The sequence below is a fragment of the Neolamprologus multifasciatus genome, chromosome 20, assembly GCF_963576455.1.
Source record: "Neolamprologus multifasciatus chromosome 20, fNeoMul1.2, whole genome shotgun sequence".
NCBI lineage: Eukaryota > Metazoa > Chordata > Actinopteri > Cichliformes > Cichlidae > Neolamprologus > Neolamprologus multifasciatus.
This window is the reverse complement of record NC_140458.1, coordinates 23,482,494-23,500,862: the sequence shown is the minus strand read 5'-3', so window position 1 is coordinate 23,500,862 and position 18,369 is coordinate 23,482,494. Positions and strand designations below refer to the sequence as shown.

The 18,369-nt window shown below is 42.4% G+C and overlaps 1 protein-coding gene across 3 annotated transcripts in view; it reads left to right on the top strand.

The window, feature by feature from the left end:
* The window catches only part of LOC146494956 (plexin-A1-like), a 306,263-nt gene that overhangs the window by 159,421 nt on the left and 128,473 nt on the right, over positions 1-18,369 (top strand). For all 3 annotated transcript variants that reach the window (XM_085145283.1, XM_085145280.1, XM_085145281.1), the window contains exons 5-9: positions 416-516; positions 4,229-4,352; positions 4,643-4,796; positions 8,380-8,479; positions 15,966-16,080. In XM_085145283.1, the coding sequence (XP_085001409.1) occupies positions 416-516; positions 4,229-4,352; positions 4,643-4,796; positions 8,380-8,479; positions 15,966-16,080 (594 nt within the window). The remainder of the gene's footprint in view (positions 1-415; positions 517-4,228; positions 4,353-4,642; positions 4,797-8,379; positions 8,480-15,965; positions 16,081-18,369) is intronic.

Here is an 18,369-nt window from a genome sequence, read left to right as displayed (position 1 = left end):
TCGGCACGCGACAATGAGAAATTATCAATGCCTAAAAATACATAAATTGTTTGCTTGCATCAGAACTGTGGGCAGCACAGAGTATATGTATTACAGAGATAAGTTCTTCAGAGGGTGTGTTTACATGTTTGTAGACCTCTACTTTTCTCCCTCTAGCTACCTTTATATGCAGCAGTATGGAGTTGTAAGCAGCACTTTCAGAGCTGTTTATCTGTGATAGTCACAGTGGGCTTGTTCCTTTAATCTCATGTTCCAGACGCAGGACACCTCCAGTAGATCCTGTTTATACCAACCCTATATAGTACAAGCTGTTTGAAGGTGGTGTAAACAGGGTTTCTGTGCAGCTTTAACCAAGTGTGTTTGCCGAATGCGTGCTTATGTGCGTGTTTTTTTTTTTTCTTCTTCTTCTTCCTAGGTCACCCGTGTACCAGTGGAGAGCTGTGAGCAGTACACTTCCTGTGGAGCCTGTCTGGGATCAGGAGACCCTCACTGTGGCTGGTGTGTGCTGCATAATGTGTAAGTACTCTTTACTGTGTCGTATGTAGTTGTTCCGGTGGTTGCTCAGTGGGTGTTCTGCACTTAATTACAGTCTGTCACTTCAATAGAGTTGTGAGTTCTGCCTGTTTATGCTCATGGTAACCACATTATGTGAACCTGTTTTGGCACTGCATTTGTCAGTGTGTTCTAACACAACAAATGCCGTGATTTAACACCTTATATAATGACTTTCTTTTGAAAATTGTATTTATATAAGTGTATCTGTTTTTTCTTGGATCAATAATTGACAAAAATGTGTCACTCAGTGTCACCTACACTGAGGCTTAGACCTGTGACTTATTCATAAACATGGTATGAATGCTCTCATTTTACTATTTTACTATAAAGCAACACTTTGAAAGCACATCAAATCTCGGTGGGGAGTGTGTTATCAACCTACAGGTAATGGTAAATACTGAACAATATTACAAATTACAACATTCTCCAGACCCTGTCACGTCTGTCACATGTGCTCAGGGTGAACCTGCTCTCATCTGTGAACAGCACAGGGCCCAATAGAGGATGTGGGGCCCTCAGGCCACCCTCATGAAGTCTGTTTCTGATTGTTTGGTCAGAGACTTTCACACCAGTGTCCTATAGAGATTGACAGACCACGTGACTTTCGCGCATTGCATGCCGGGAACTCGTGGCAAAACAATCCAAGTACCGCATCAAATGCAAGCATTTGCAGCACCGCAAAACGTTCATTCTCTGGTTCCAATACCTTCTTGCTTTTTCTTTGTCCCCCCAAAAAGTTATGTACAAAACGAAGGAGAACAATGCCGGTCCGTACAAAGACAGACTTGATGAAAAGTCAAAGAAAAGATACGAGGAAAAAATCAAAGGAGTGAAAGGGTCAGACCCTTACGAGCACACAGAGTGGACAAAATACGTTAGCGTGCTGCCCAACTTTCACCACGCTCATATTTATAATTATACGGTTCTTGGAGTGAGTGCATACACTCATGAAGTTTAGTAACTTCAGGTCACTGCAACAACCCCAGGTACAGTTTACCGACGGATGGGTACAGGACCTTGAAATGCACCGTGTAGAACGAAAGACCATCGTCCGTATCAAAAGTTTACCAGTCTCACAAATCGGCTTCATAAATACACATTCGTTACACGTTTATTAATAGGACCTTTAAGCTCAACGGTAATTAATCAGTAGTGGGAAATAATTTCTGGTTCGCATTACAGAAATGTAGCAGTGACAATAATATTGTATGCTGTAATCCTACTGGGCAATTAGCGATACAAAAAAACCTGTTTTATCCTGTGAATAAAAGTATATTTTTTTGTCAATGTACCATGGTAATAACAGAAGCGAAATGCAATATTCTGTCAGGACAATTCACTATTTATGCACAATAAACAAAGGAGCATAGCGCGACCATTTCTGTTCAGCGCCAGACGTGCTTGTAACCTATATCACCAATTATGTTATGAAAAATGACGTATTAACTACAACAAAACACTGACCTTTGTGGGAATGCTTGGAGCAGACTAACATGTGTGCTGGAGTGTTCTGGGACGTTATATTTGGTCTTTGAATGGCTGCAATCCAGGCCATCTGTCGCCTCTTTGTTACTTCGGAAACATGGCTCGAACAATTTCTCTTCAATGACGTAATCCGATAACAACCGATCTCTTTACCCGTCGGCTTCCCGTGGCTGTCATGCGACCGGCTATTGCAGTTAATAATACAACAGCTTCTTGCCATTTTTTGTGCTTCTTTTTATCGCTGTGTAATGTAATTTCAATTGAAAGCCTGCGTGCGCTAGTACCTCTTGCCACGAGTTCCCAGAATCCTTTGCGGGTTTACCCCTGAATGATGTCACATTTTCAATCTCTATTAGAGGTCATTTTTAGAGCCTTGGCAGTGCTCATCCTGTTCCTCCTTGCACAAAGGAGCAGACACTGGTCCTGCTGATGGGTTAAGGATCTTCTACGGTCCTGTCCAGCTCTCCTAGATTAACTGTCTGTCTTATGGAGTCTCCTCCACAATCATGACACTGTGCTGGGAGATACAGCAAACCTCCTGGCAATGCCATGTATTGATGTGCCATCCTGGAGGAGTTGGACTACCTGTGCATCCTCTGTAAGGTCCAGGTATCGCCTCACACTACCAGTACTAATGCTGACCCTAGTGAGATGAGGAAGGAAGAATGTCGGTGGTATCTACTTTGAAAGCGCTCCTGTTTTGGGGGTTGTCTCATTTTGCTGCTGAAACTGATTAGCAACCCTCTCGTCTACTTAACTGACCAGATCAATATCCCAGAAATTTAATTGACTTGATGCTAAACTCTTGATTAAATGTGTCCCTTTAATATTTTTTTTTGAACAGTCTATAATGTGTTGAAGAAAAAAGTTATTGTAGCTTTGAAGAGTCTCTCCTTCCATTCACTCCTGGTGTTGTAATTATCTGTACATCTGGCAAAGGAAGTCAAAATCTGACACTTTCTCACCTTTCCCCACCTGGCTAGTCAAAAACAGACCTTTAGATTCCAGCATCCTCAAACTGGCCCCCCACAGCCTACATTAGCTTCAATATTAAACTCATTTTCTGAGGATATAATTGCAGCCCAAGGTAATTGGCCTTTTCTCTTCAGTACCCACTTTCTAAAAACGTGTTCTGCTAATTTGGTCAGAAACACTTGCTTATAGGAATTGACCATTTATAGCTAATTATATTGTTTGATTTAGTGGAAAAGGTTCTGCTCTCTAAGAGAGCACTAAAAGAATGCAAAAGGCAGTGAGGATTCGGTTGGGAGATCCAATTCCCCTTCACAAATACGTGCAGTAATTTGACATTAAAGCTTAATTAAGGCAACATTACCAAATGTTTAGCACATAAGGAGGATGCTGGGGTTAAAAAACAACCAAAAAAAAAGAAAAAAAGCTGTGCCACATCTGACATCCAGGTTTCAGCGGAGCAATGGTGAAAAGTGTTAAGTTGTAAAGGACAGCATGTACACCAGTGTTAATATGATTGGGAAATTCTGGTCAGCTGGTAGCCAAGCAGCTGATGAATGAGCCGCTGATGGTGAAGCATGAATGAGCAGCTGGTGCCAGTCAGTGAATCCAAGTACATTCAGTGCTCTGCCCGAACTAATGCCTTGCTCTATGTGTTTATTGCTCTTTTGGGCTTTATGTTTGACTCTTATGCATGGTCAGTCTTCACGGTAATCAGTCCTCATAGACTTTGCTAAACCGTAGCTCTGATTAACTCAATGCTTGCTTTATAAGTACAAATAGGCATACTGATGACCACACTATGGTTCTGTTGCTATTAAGAAAGTGCTGAATGTGTGGTTGTCATGTTATCATTAACGCATACTCCTGTTTCTCCTGTGTTAAACTTGTAACTGCATAGGTTGTTTATATGTCCCTTTGCAATTTACTTCTAATTTCCATGCATCTATGCACTCACTAATGAACAAAGTCGGTGTCTGAAACTCAACATCCTGTGGGTTATCCAATAAATCAGTGATCTCGCTGTTTTTTCTCTTCCCAACTGAGAAGTGCTTAAAAGCCACATTTGGACCAAATGCCTTTAGCTGTGATACTTAGTAAAATGTACTCTACATATACAAGCACAACAAGGAATCAAGACTGGTGTGGATTTTATGTACAACACAGGTATTTATTGCTCATTTATTGCTTATGTGAGCATATTTTTTGTCTCTAGATGTTCGAGGAAGGATCGCTGCAAACGAGCAGAAGAGCCTCAGCGTTTCACCACCAGAGTTGAACAGTGTGTCCGACTTTCCATCCAGCCAGACACCGTCTCCGTCACCATGTCAGAAGTGCAGGTACAGCGCACTGTCTGACCTTGTGTATCTGTTCAGCTACTCTATAGAGGCTTCGTGAATTTGTACGTCGTTAATGGCTGGGAAAAATGAATAAGGCAAATGTGAAATGAGACTAAATAAAGCTTGTTTTGTGTTGTAGCTAACAGTCATTTTGAGTATGAGCTGAAAAGTGCGTTTTGAGCCGCACGTCTGAGCAGCATTTTCTGCTTTGGGCCATTACTAATGAAGTGTATTGATTTAAATTTCTGCTGTGTCTCATCTTTCTGCTTTCTGTCTTTTTTTCTCGCTAGCTTGTGCTTCAGACACAGAATGTGCCGAGTCTTTCTGCTGGAGTGAACTGCTCCTTTGAGGACTACGTAGAAACGGAAGGGCGCATCTACGGCGGACGCATCTATTGCCTGTCTCCTTCGACGAAAGAAATCGCTCCCATCACGCGAGACCAAGGTAGACAATAAGTCAGAAAAGATATGACGTTGGAGTTCACGTAGACTTCACAAATGTCTGGCTTTTGCTTTCAAAATGAAAGCCCAGATCATTTAAACAATAATCTTATTTATCTGTTAAAGTGAAAAAGAAATGTAATTTCATATCATAATTATCACATGAAGAAAACTGAGAACTTTTTAAAAGTAGATTCATTACTGGTGTCTGAGTCCAGCTATTTTTTTTGTAATGGAAAATGCCAGCTGGGAGTAGCTGCCTTAGGGTTTTTTTTCTTCCACTGATGTACTTTGACACAGATTCTGGGCAGCAACACAAAAAAGGCTTTTATTCAGATGAAAAACAGACCTAGTTGTCACATTTCTTACCTTTTCAGCAAACTGCATCATGAAAATACAGCACTTGCATTTGAAACATAACAAATTTTTCACGACCTCCTCCTCTTACAGCCAACCATATACTGTAAGCTAGCAAATTCAAAAACTGCTACTATTTTGACACTAGCTCCTGTTAGCTTGGGTTACAACTGTGTTAAACTATTCTGAGGCTACGTAAGTGATTCATAGTAATAAAGTGCCCGTGTGAGCAGCTCTTGGCTTAACGTTTAACACATGTAGCCTGGACATCCTTCCAAGCGAAAGGTTTTACCCTATTAAAAAAAAGCTTTTTTATCAATATTTTTTTATCAGTAAGTGTAGAATTAAATACAATATTGTGAACAGTAACAATGAGATGAAAAAATGCCATCCATCCATCTATCTTCTTCCGCTTTATCTGGGGCCGGGTCGCAGGGGCAGCAGCCTAAGCAGAGAAGCCCAGACCTCCCTCTCCCCAGCCACCTCCTCTAGCTCTAGCATCTAACACCAAGGCGTTCCCAGGCCAGCCAAGAGATATAATCTCTCCAGCGTGTCCTGGGTCTGCCCCGGGGCCTCCTCTCGGTGGGACATGCCCGGAACACCTCACCCAGGAGGTACCCAGAAGGCATCCTTGTCAGATGCCCGAACCACCTCCCAGATGGCTGAACTTCTCACCCTATCTCTAACCACCCTTCGGAGGAAGCTCATTTCTGCCGCTTGTATCCGCAATGTTGTTCTTTCGGTCACTACCCACAGCTCGTGACCATAGGTGAGGGTAGGGACGTAGATTGACCGGTAAATTGAGAGCTTCGCTTTTACACTCAGCTCCCTCTTCACCACGACGGACTGGTGCAGCGTCCGCAACACTGCGGCCGCAGCACCGGTACGTCTGTCGATCACCGGCTCCCTTCTCCCATCACTCGCAAACAAGACCCCAAGATACTTGAACTCCTCCACTTGGGGCAGGAACTCATCCCCCACCTGGAGTGGGTACTCCACCCTTTTCCGGCTGAGAACCATGGCCTCAGATTTGGAGGTGCTGATCCTCATTCCCGCTGCTTCACACTTGGCTGCGAACTGTTCCAGTGCGAGCTGGAGGCCATCACCCGTTGAAGCCAACAGAACCACATCATCCACGAAAAGCAGAGATGAGATTCTGAGGCCACCGAAGTGAAAGCCCTCTGCCACTTGGCTGCGCCTAGAAATCCTGTCCATAAAATTAAAAAATGCACTCAGGTAATTTCTCAAACTCGTGTTCTCAGCCTTTTGGGACCATTTGTACTGATCTGCTCTAAAGCAGTTGCATCTCTGGATGTGTGATGCTAACATCATAGGTAGAAAGCCAACGCATGTACAGTAGCAGTCTGACAAATTCACTTCACAGTGCAACAAATGAGACAGTCTTTAAAGTATTGGTCCGGTAAAACTAGTCTAGAAGAGGTGTGGCCATCTATTCATAGCCATGCATTAACCAGATTAGTTGTCCTTGTTTTGGAAAAGCTATGTTAGAAAGATATTGTGGGGCGATCGTGGCTCAAGAGTTGGCAGTTTGTCTTGTAATCGGAAGGTTGCCGGTTCCAGCCCCGGCTTGGACAGTCTCGGTCGTTGTGTCCTTGGGCAAGACACTTCACCTACTGGTGATGGCCAGAGGGGCCGATGGTACGATACGGCAGCCTCGCTACTGTCAGTCTGCCCCAGGGCAGCTGTGGCTACAACTGTAGCTTGCCTCCACCAGTGTGTGAATGTGAGAGTGAATGAATAGTGGTATTGTAAAGCGCTTTGAGGGTCTCGAAAAGCGCTATATAAATGCAATCCATTATTATTATTATTATATGAAGATATGTTTTTAATTTCTCCTTTGCAATAGTCTGATCTATATTTATCACTTTCTAAGAATTTGTCTGACTAGACCTCTGTTCTCCATGAAAGCAATATCAACATCTGTCCATCTACAGTTCAGTTCTTGCGGTCGAATGGTAACCAGTTTTGACCAGAAAAATGATATCAGGTGTAACGTTGGACCCAAGAAACATACGCTGGGGTGAATATGTTGACAGCAGAACTTTTATTTAATACTGTGGTTTCTTGACTGGGACACAGACACTCCCGCTCTCTCTCTGCTGTCACGTCCGCTCCCCCTCCGACTGTCACTGCCAACATATAAAGAGACACAATCACTGTCAGATCCCAGCACACCTGTTCGCCCCGCCCCTGCGCCGCCCCGGGAGCTCACTGCGTCACCCCTCCTCTGCAGCTGGCCAGTGACCACACCCACGCCACATCAGGATTTCAGTCATGTTCACTGTGTGAAGCTTTCTCAAATCTGCTGCAGTAATTTAGTCCTGCTTTCAGTTGGACATACATTATTAGATCACACAGTGTCACTTTTTGCATTTGTACATTTCAGCCCTCTAACAAACTTTTGTTTGGGGAGACCATGACGGGCTTTTCAGCTGAACAGTTTTGCTCGATGCTAAATATGAATTGTTTGCTTAATTTGACAGTTTATTCAGCTGTGTGAGACACAAGACATTTTTCTCTTCGGCTTCACCCACTGCCTCTCGATTATCAAAATTAGAATGAGCACATTTATAAACATACCGCTGAAAGCCCATGAATGTATATAGACAGCTGTAAGTGTTTTTGCCACTGAGTAACTCTAATAAATAGATTTTGCTCAGAGCTCTTTTTACTCTCCAGCAGAAGTGCTGTCTCCAAAACTGCAGTTTTACAGGAACAGTGAAAGCGTATACATTGATTAGGACCAGGTTGATCCTGGGGCCATGAAACATTTTCCATATACGAACTGTTATAGATGGACTATGGAAATATAGAGTGGAGTATAGAGAAGGGAGGTCAGAACTGTCTCAGCAGAGGGTCCAATCACGCCCACTGATGTGAAGATTGCAGAAAAGGCGTTAATAATTCAAATTTACCAGTACAATGCATTGCTGCTCCTAGTGTGATGATACCAGTGTTGTTGTATGAAAGAGTACCTTTTGATCCTGTTCAAAGAACTAAAATGTAAAACACTGTTGTTGAGTTTGTGCCTGTAAAGCTCCACAGATCTTTAAACGTTAATGCACACCTTCGTAATATTTAAAGAATGTGGATTCCTTCATTTGGATCGGTTATTATGCAGTGGGTTTTACTTGTCTTTGCCACTTGACATTCTTTGTAAAGAAAAACACTAATAAAACACAATGTGTTTGTTATGTTTGACTTTGTAGGTGACCGACGCATAATAAAGTTGTATCTAAAGTCGAAGGAAACTGGGAAGAAGTTTGCCAGTGTGGATTTTGTCTTCTACAACTGCAGCGTCCACCAATCGTAAGTTGAGAGCTTGTTGCTAAGTAGGATGGGGCGAAAGGAGAAAAATATCAGTTTGTGTTTAGTTTCTCTGTTAAATTGCTTTAACACTCTTTTAAATAGCTATTGAGGTTTCTCAATGACATCATTCATTGCTCAAGAGTTGTCATCCATATTGGATGTTGGTTGCTAGGGAAAAATGCATATTTCTTTACTGATTGACAGTGCTTTTTGAATGTTGCCGGTTCAGAACCTGTCCAGAAATACAGAATTCAGATTGCTGGGTGCCAGATGGTCCTGGCCTGTGTAACTGGACCTTTATTTACTTGATCTTTCATCGTCACCATGATTGTCACACATCCAAAAAGTTAACATCACACAGTTACTTGACAGATGTCTCCAAAACCTCAATACAAAGATCATACTGCCGGTCAGATGCAAGATGAAAATCAACGAGTGGCTGAAGTTTTAAAAGAAAAAAGTGCTAAAATACTGCAAATAGCTGGTTTAATACAGGAATCAAGAGAAAACCATGCAGCCGTTTCTAATTCAGTATTCAATCTGTTCAAGCTTTTTACAAATCAATTAGTTAATTAAATCTAAAGCACTGAAGGGACTACTGGTGAGTGAAATAATAAATCGATTCTTAACCATGGAAGACTTTGAAGAGCAGCCAAGCTTGGGAGGAAAAAGACGTCACTCATGTTCCCGGGAAACATATTATCCCTAATTTAAGTATAGGAATACTGGTAGACTTTTCAACAGTGTTCTGAAAGCAGGTTTTTATATGCATGTTTGTGTCTGTTGCTTAAAAAGAAGGTGCAAGACAGGAAACAAGGAGAGGTAAACGGTCTTTTCAATTCAATTCTATTGTATTTTACTTATACAGCGCCAAATCACAACAGCAGTTGCCTCAAGGTGCTTTATATTGTAAGGTAAAGACTCTACAATAATACAGTGAAAACCTCCAAAATCACTGACTCAGTTTAGGCAAGCACTTGGCGAAAGTGGGAAGGAAAAACTTTTTTCTTTTGTCACTAAATTTCTATCAAAAACAATTTCTACATGACACTCTTCTTTTTTTTTGTCTTTCTGTGCGTACACAGGAAGGGGGGGGACTAGGGGTTATTAGAGAGAGTGACAGAGTACTGAGATCATCCTGATAATGAATGAAAGAATGTGTTCCTAATTGTCCTGCCTTGTTAAATAAAGGTTAAATGAAAATAAATAAAATGTCATTTGCTAAATGAGTCTTGGCTGCTCCCCCTGAAGTCAGTGCTCGGACTTCGCACACACTTTTCCTCTCTTTCTCGCATTCGATTCACTTCCACCTGGCACAGACTCCCAGTTGCATCAATAAACCTGAAATGAAAAAAGCATTTGTAGTATAACTAAAGTAGATTTATTGTTTCTCTTGGCAATGATTGACTGAAGAATCACTTCCTCTCTCAGTGTTTACACCTGTTTTATATTTTAAAAGAATTAGGGGCATCCTGAAAATGATTCTTACATGTAAACATGTGCAGAATTGTCTTTTTTTTTTTTACTGTATGTGGGCTGTATGAGGGTTTAATATGTTAAGTCATGACAGTAGCTTTTAATTACTGATTCACCAGCATTATAAGCGTCCTTGTCCCGCTACCATCCGATCCTCACTCCCTGCAGCCTACAGCTCTCTTTTCCTTTCCTACTGTCCCACTGTCCTCTTGTCTGCCTTTTGACTTCTCCTCTCCCATTCATCACTTTGCCCATCTCTCTGTCGCCTGGCCCCAACCCGTTTCTGCCCCCTGCACACCTCCCATTCCTTGCCTCTCTCTCGTTCATCAAGCCCATTTATTGCTCGCGCTCTGCTCTCGGCCCTGCATATATCTGCATAGTAATAGGCCGTTAATTAGCTCTAGCTGAGGTGCCTGTGTGGAGATGGTCATAATGGAGTGGGCTTGGAGAGAGCGCTCACCTGGGCCACTTCTCGGGGCCTCCAGGCCTACTTGAATGGCTTTGATTCTTTTTTTTTTTTTGTGAATACGTGTGTGTGTAGTTTTCCGTTTGTTAAAGAGCATGCAGGATGTGTCAAAGTAACTGCAAAAAAGAGCACCAGAGTGCCTATTTATGCATATTTGTATGCATGCAGGACATGTTTACTAATGTGTGTGGGTGTGTGTTTATGCTGCGTACCCCTGATTAACTAGCCCGCCTAGTCGCGCTCTCTTTGGAGCATAAACAGGCATGCTGTTGTTTAAGCCTTTGATGTTGGCTTTGCAGGGCCCCCTCAGGACTCTGCTGGACTGTTAAATAATAAAAATACAGCGCTGTTACTGCCACTGCAGCTGTAACACAAACCCGCGTGTCATGCAATACTCTTCACCTTTCACCTCAAAATCTTTGACCCGCCCAACAACCACCTCCGCCTGCAGGGAGCGGGGTAAAGAAGTCGCTGCTTTCAGGGGACTGTAATCGAGTCATCCTTGTGGGCGCGATGGGCGGATGAAAGCCCAGCGTAGAAGCACAACAGCAAACGCACAACAGTGGTACTGTATCAGCACAGATGCACAAGCAGAGCGGGCCTGCAGGCGAGCGCCCAGACGGGCTCAAAGTTGGATGCGGGCACCAGCTTCACCAGCAGTGCACACGCTCATGCAAACACACAAAACAGGTGCACGCACAGTCAGAGGGAGCGCACGCAGACAGAAGCCACAGTACTTGGCGCGGGTGTATTGCGCTGTGAGGTGTTTACATATACAATATCCGAAATTTGCATTAAAAAAAGAAGTTTGGAATAGTTTAATTGAGCGTGCGGGAGGAGGAATAATATATAGAGAGGCATAGAAACAAACAGGTGGCAGGGTGCTGGAGGGGGAAGGAAATTCACATTCTGGGAGAGCTGGAGACGGGAAAAGACGAGCGAGAAAGAAGTCTTCAAGAGGAAAAGAGAGAGAGATAAAGCCGAGTGTTGCTGAACGAAACAGAAATTGTGCCCATTGTGTCGGGAATAATGCGTCCCACACAGCTAAAAGGTTAGCGCCACAGCCTCAGGCCACCATGACCATTACAATATGAAAGGGCTAAAATCTATGCAGTGAAAAGAAGCACTCCAGGGAGGGGGACCGGCTCACACTCCAGCCCCTGGAAAGGGCTCTTATTCTGAGGCCCATCATTCCCCGTCGCCCCACTCTTTATCCACTGCTAGAAAAAAAAGTTTATAGTCAAACTTTTCTGTCATTACATCATTACTTGTTGATATTAAGACAATAAGTTGTTGGTCTGGGTTTTAAGTGAATGTGACCTGGTTTAATTAAACTGAGGGTTGAGACTCGCAGACTTACTGCTTTTGGACATTGCCGTGACAAGATGCAATAATACCGTATAATGAGTCTGAGTCCCCTGGTGAAAATCTAAACTTCTCATTTGGCTGCCGTGCTGCTGTATAACTTAATGATGTATGCATCATTTTATTGCCGCTCACTTTGGAGCTTTATTGGATAAAACACAAAGAGGCCTATTTATAGATCACATAGCACAGCCAGCCTACCCCGGGTTCCAAGCAGCACCGTGCACATGAAGCACAGGCAGATATCTGCGAGATACATTATCAAACCAATCAGAGGTTCTAAATCAAAATCACGCTGCGCTTATAGCTGCTTCGAGTACTGATTACGGCGTTAAAAGCTTTCAGCTTCATGCCTCAAATGGGTCGCTTTTTGGCCCACCACATGCTGACATGTTTGTTTGAGCTGCAGATAAAGGCATAGCCTGCAAATTAAGACAGAATTGCAGTTTTATCCGTGACTTTATCCTCATTGACCAGATTTAAATGAGGATATGATCGTTCCCTCCTTTCATATATGCTTGAGCGGGGCCGTTGCACGCACATCAACAGCTTTGTTCCATCGATCCATCCTCCCTCGAACAAAAGCTTGGAGAAGATGAAAAGGCGTTTGACCCGGAGCTGTTGCTGGGCCTTGTTAAATAGCAGGGGACTTTATTGACTGCACTGCAGCAGCGCCGCCACTTACCCAAGCCGGTTGTCCAGGCATTGACAGCTCTACTGTAGGACAAGTCTCCACTGCCCAGGTGACCCAGGAGGAATGCCTCGATGTCAGCACGGGTGATGACTTGCGTGCATAAGTTTGCCTTAGCTCGATGTTGTAGTCTGAGCTCTCACGCTCGTTGCTTGTGAATGTGCGCGCGCACTGACCTGCAATGGGAAATCGATCAAGCCCGGAGTTAATAGTGAGGAGGAACTGGCTCACCAGCTCTGTTAACAAACATCAGACTGTTAGCATAACCTCAGTCCACCCTTCCCTCCATGGAAATCCACTGGCATTGATTAAAAACCTCACGCCGCAGTTCAGTCTAGTCTCACCAGCTTATCTCTGGCTATATGAAGCCTTTGCCGTTGCTTTGGTACTCCGGCGCGGGCGATTTAAGAGTTAACCCTCGAAAATCTAAAAAACCAAGGACATAGACCCGAAGACAGAAAGAGGATTAGGCTGAGATCCAATTTAAAGTCAGTGTTTCCGGCAGCAGGGTGGCATTGTCAGCGGAACAATTGTCCTTCAGCTTGGTGTACCTGGTTTGCGTTACTGTGGTGTTCTTGAACTAGACTTATCAAAGATCGCTTGTCAGTCAAACTAAGAAGGTGGTATTGTGATTTATTTCTCCTTTGACTTTACTGCTGAGGTTTTTATATCTCTTGAAGCTTTTTTCCCAACTAAGTACGAGCTTTTTTTCACTTTCCAATCCTTTAAAGTGAACCCGGTGAATTTGGCTTCAAAGGTGCCATAAAATACTCGTTTTAATTATGTTTTACTTTTTATTTCTTGTTTTGTTTATTTGTTTTGGTCTTTTAGCTCAAGATATACCTGAGCAGAAAATCTTGGTTCTATATAACGAACAACCACAACAAGAAAGTAACATAGGCTTAGAAAGACAGCGCTATCAAGAAACTCGTTTCACGATGAAGTTGGAGGTGGCAGTAATAACCAGATGCTGGTTAAATAAATAAAAAACAATAATGAAAAAAAGACCCCGCAGGTTCTCAGTCAGTTCCTCTGGTGGATGTGGGTGTTATCGGAGGTCTGATTGAGTACAGTGACAGCATATGGGAGTGAGGACTGACAGGACATGTAATTAGAGCTTGCTTTTCTCAAGCCAGTTAAGTGACATTTAGTTTAGAAGCGGTGTAAAGACTGCATAGCTATGACTTGTTTTAATTGAAAGAATTTTTTGGGGGGGATTTACTGAACATTTCTACTTCTGTCATTCTGTATTTTTTAATTTTTGTATTTTTCCTTGACAGCGAGCTTGAATTTAAGCGTTCTCTCTGCAACATGTTTATGAAGTGAACACTTTCTCTTTGCTCCTGTGGGTGTCAGATGATTAACAGAAAGCAGAGTGTAATTTAATACACCGCTGATGTGAAATCACTTGAGGAAAGTGATCAAGTAGAGACTTCAGAGCCAAAAAGTAATTGAACAACTTTGAAACTTCTCATATTAACAGCATTACTAGCCATGGCATTTTCCCTTCCGCTGCTTCTTTGTAGTGACCATGATAGCCTCGTCTTTGTCTGGTAATCCATGTTTGAATGTGTATGCATTCTTTTTTTTTCTTCCTAAAGTTATAGAAAAACTGGCTTATCTTGGTCTGCCAGCTTAGTTTAACTTTAAGCCTCCAAGCATGGAGAATACGAAGGGAGGAGTGGATCACCAAGGATTCCTTCCTGCTCTCTCCTCCTGGCTGTTTTCAGTAACCCGCCCTCTGGCCTTGCTGACAGCTCAAATAAAGTCTTAATGAAGGAAGCTGCAGTTGTGCTTCTTGGAAATTTTGTGCTACTATGTTGATGCAAGTCAGTGCTGGGCTGCCACGGTGTGATAAGTCGTGTTGATATTTCAAATGCACCTACACATGTCCATAATCTGCAAAGAATACAGGTCATAGTAGCTGGACTTCCTTTGGTGCATTTTATGCTTAGAATTCTCCGGTATAGAAATTTTGGATTGTCTCTTTGGCTCAAATGTTGCTAAATTCAGTTGTGCAAAAGTCTTAAGCCACCCCACTTTTTTTTTCCTTTCAAAGACTTTCTTCTCAGTTTTTAAAAATTGGTCTTGATCAATAGTTCTCCAAAGTCTGTGAAGGTGCTTTAAAGTTTTTCTTTAGACATTACATTTCAGTCCAGTCATTGTACCTGACTAGAGAATGTTTTTTGTTTTCTTTTTCATGTTTGTTTGTTTTTTCTTGTTAAGCCTCTTAACAGTGATCTATGAATTAAGGCATTACAAATGCACCTAACCAGGGTTGTGTCTACACCTAACAGAAAACATAGCAAAGAACCAGTTTTAAATGATATCTTTAGGCACTTTGTTGCTAACCACCTCTCGCATTATCACATAGTTTGTCCCACATTTTGTTTTGTTTATTGGAATCCATGAAAAATGCCATAAAATCATTTTGTGCCAGCAATGTGATTCCCAAAGAGCTATTAGCTGATAAGCTGAAAAACCTGATACTGGGGCTGACGGATGCATCCAGCTCTCATGCTGATCCATCAATGGTTCACTCTGAAGCTTCATCAGAAATGGTCTCAGTGGAAAGGTGGCTGTCAAGTCACCATTTTTAAGGAAGGAAAACATGGATAAAAGGTTGAGATATGCCAAACTTGGCATGAACTAGACTCAGTGGCTAATTTGAACTTTTATATACTTCAAATTATAATTGTCAATCTGTATATAAGACGTCATTGCAGTGGAGGCTCTGACATGGTGTCAAAAGTCATTGAATCAAAATGTACCCTCCTTGTACATACCATCCTTGGTATGTTTTTGGCACTTGAAATAATGAGAGACTTCAGTATCTGAAACGACCAACAAAGTCAGCTCTATTTCTTTGCCTTTCACTCTCTCATTAAGGGAAAGCTGTGATTGTAGTAAGGAACTAGCATCTATCTGTCAGTGCAAATCTTCTTATGCATCTTTAGAACCTATAGCATAAAAGTGTAATTCGTCTTTCTGGTGGTGTACAATTATCCTTAAATGTAAACTGGATGTTGTGACAAAGCAAAGTATAATGTATATACTTGTTTTTCCACTGGTTTTCCCCACATCCAAATAACTCACCGCTGGCCACAGTTTCTCCTAGTTTCTGCCTGTTTCCACTTCCTTGGGCATCATAGGAGCTCAAAATTATGAGACTGAGGTCTGTCACATGCCTGCAAATATTCATTTTGAACTCATAAGCATTACATTAGCAGACGGAGCAACGTTGAGTCTGTCACGGGGCAGCAACCTGTAAATTAAAATGCCAAATGTTCAGTTTTTCTTCTTTACAGTTACATTTTTTTATGTTCTTCATTGTAGCTTGTCAGCCTGGAAGCCACTGTGGCAGGATCAGGAAACTCAAACTCCATCAAAGGACATTCAAGGATGTAGACACAAAAAGACATGAGTGAAATAAATACATAAATCATGTAAACCTCATCCTTTCTCTCTCCTGTTCTGGCTTGCTGCAGGTGCCTGTCCTGTGTCAATGGAAACTTCCCCTGCCACTGGTGCAAATATCGCCACATGTGCACACAGGATGCCAGCGACTGCTCCTTCCAGGAGGGACGAGTCAACACCTCAGAGGTATGGCTTTGAGCATGTGCACACACACAAGTGCTGCTGAGCACACGTAGTTATACATCCTCTATAAAAGACAGATTCAGAAGATGGCCTATCAAAGCAACACATGGATACATTAATGAGTATCAATGGATTTGCATACACACAAACACACACACACACACACACACACACAAGGAAGTATGGTGGCATAGTAATGCCAAGGGTGCAGCTGTGGCCTGTATGCCATCCGAGTGTGTGTATATGAGTATATGAATGAGTGCTGCTGAGAGTGGCCCAGCAGCAGCTGTTGTACTCTAAGCAGCACTGGATTTATTCACTTATAAACAAGTCGGGGTGAATGGGTATGCAAATGGCAGAGCGCACTAACGTCCCAAATGTTATATTTGCATGAAAACCCTCATCTATCCATGAGCCGACTCGCTCTCGCAGTCCCCGTGTCTCTGTCAAGCTCCTCTAATTCTAACCGGCTCGCTCGCAAATGCAGAAATTCGCTCTGACAAACACACAAAAAAAAAGAAACTTCAGTGCCTTCAGAAAGTTGTACTTAACACCCAGACACCTTCGCTCTAACTTTGCCTCTATTTCAGGCAAAGAGTTTTGATGTGCACCCCTCCCCCCACACTCTTTTCCTCTCATTCTTGTTTGTAACCTTTTCCCTCTTTTTTTCTTCTTTCTTTGCTTGTTTCTTTACTCTGAGTAACTGCGTGCTGGAAGCAAGCATGCTCAGCCTTTTATTTGATCTCTCGCTCCTCTCTTCATCACTCTCTCCATCCTCTCATAAAGCCTCAGTTGTTGAAAGGATATCATATCAAAACTAAAACATTCAGCTGGGTGTGCACAGCGTAGATGGGTATAATGTACATTCACATATTTAGATATACACAGGTTTACACACCTATGTATCTTTAAGGGAACGTGTTTGTTGTGTGAATCTTTCACTGCATATTGGTGTGTCTTTAACTTAAGACAGTGAGGTAATCGTGTATTAGAATTTTAAGTGTATGAACGGTGCTGCAGTTTCAGGCATTGGAGAGTGAGTGGAAAGGGAGACGGGGGTGTGGGTGCGGGGAGGATAACACTTGACTCCACACAGCCTGCCATCACAAGTTACGCCCTCCTGTAAATACCAGGCTGACATCCAACCTTATCTACTTCACAGAGCTACACCAATTCATCTTTTATTTTTTCTTCTCTTCCTATTTTTTTTTCTTTTGATATACTCCTTTTTCCCTTGTTTTTTTTATTTGGTGCAGGCATCGCCATGGTTACCAAGCCCTTTGAATGTCAGCAGGGGTTTGTTGAATTTTGATAGACACAAAAACACACATGCACACACATTTGTTCCAACCCCACATCCTTACATGGGTTTTTGTTGTCATTAACAGCACATAGAGTACAGATACATCTTTATTTTTATTGTGAGGGATGCATGTGTGCTGGTGTCCACTGTAAGGAAATCTTACCTAACCCTGTTAAATAAAACACTAGCAGCTAAATTTGCCAATTTTACAGTACGCCTATGCCTTCTTACTGCAGATGTTGACTTATATTACTATCACACGAGTGATAACGTTGGTTGGAGACCAGCACCGCCATGCACCCATCATGACTTGAGCAATGAACTTGATAGATCTCATAGATCTGAAACAGCAATTCCTCCACAAATAGTGACGTAGCTGCTGCAGGACAGTGTTTGCACTGCAGAATGACATAGGTGATCATTAACCTTTCTTTTATATAGGAATATAGCCCGAATACCACCAGATAGCAACCAGTTGAGTCGAGTTCCCTATTGCAAATTGATGCATTGCTCTCAGACTGACTCATCAGTCGCAGTCAATCAGTCAGACTGATTGATTGCAACATGTTGGCATTCTGTCTGTGTTTAGAAATGAGACAGCAGTCATTTGTAAACTTTGAGCAGTCAGTCTGAGAGTGACTGCAGTCAGTCTGAGTCGGACGTGATTATTTGGTGAGAGGAAACTTGTGCGGTCCCACTGCAATAAAACGTGGTTGACCAGACTACTAGCTATAAGTTGTCTAATGTGGAAAAAATTCATCGCGATCATTGGGCAACCATTAGTTTTTACTGGTTGTGAGGAGCTTGCAGTCCTTAGCTATTAACTAGCTATCATTAGTCACATCCCTGACAATTAAAGTTTAAATGTGTCATACACGTATACTAAAGAGAGAAAAAAAAGGTGAATAGATCGTAAAAGTTTAGAAAATGGTCAGTAAAGATTCACAAAGATAATACATTACTATGAAAAATCCTATATATTTAAATCA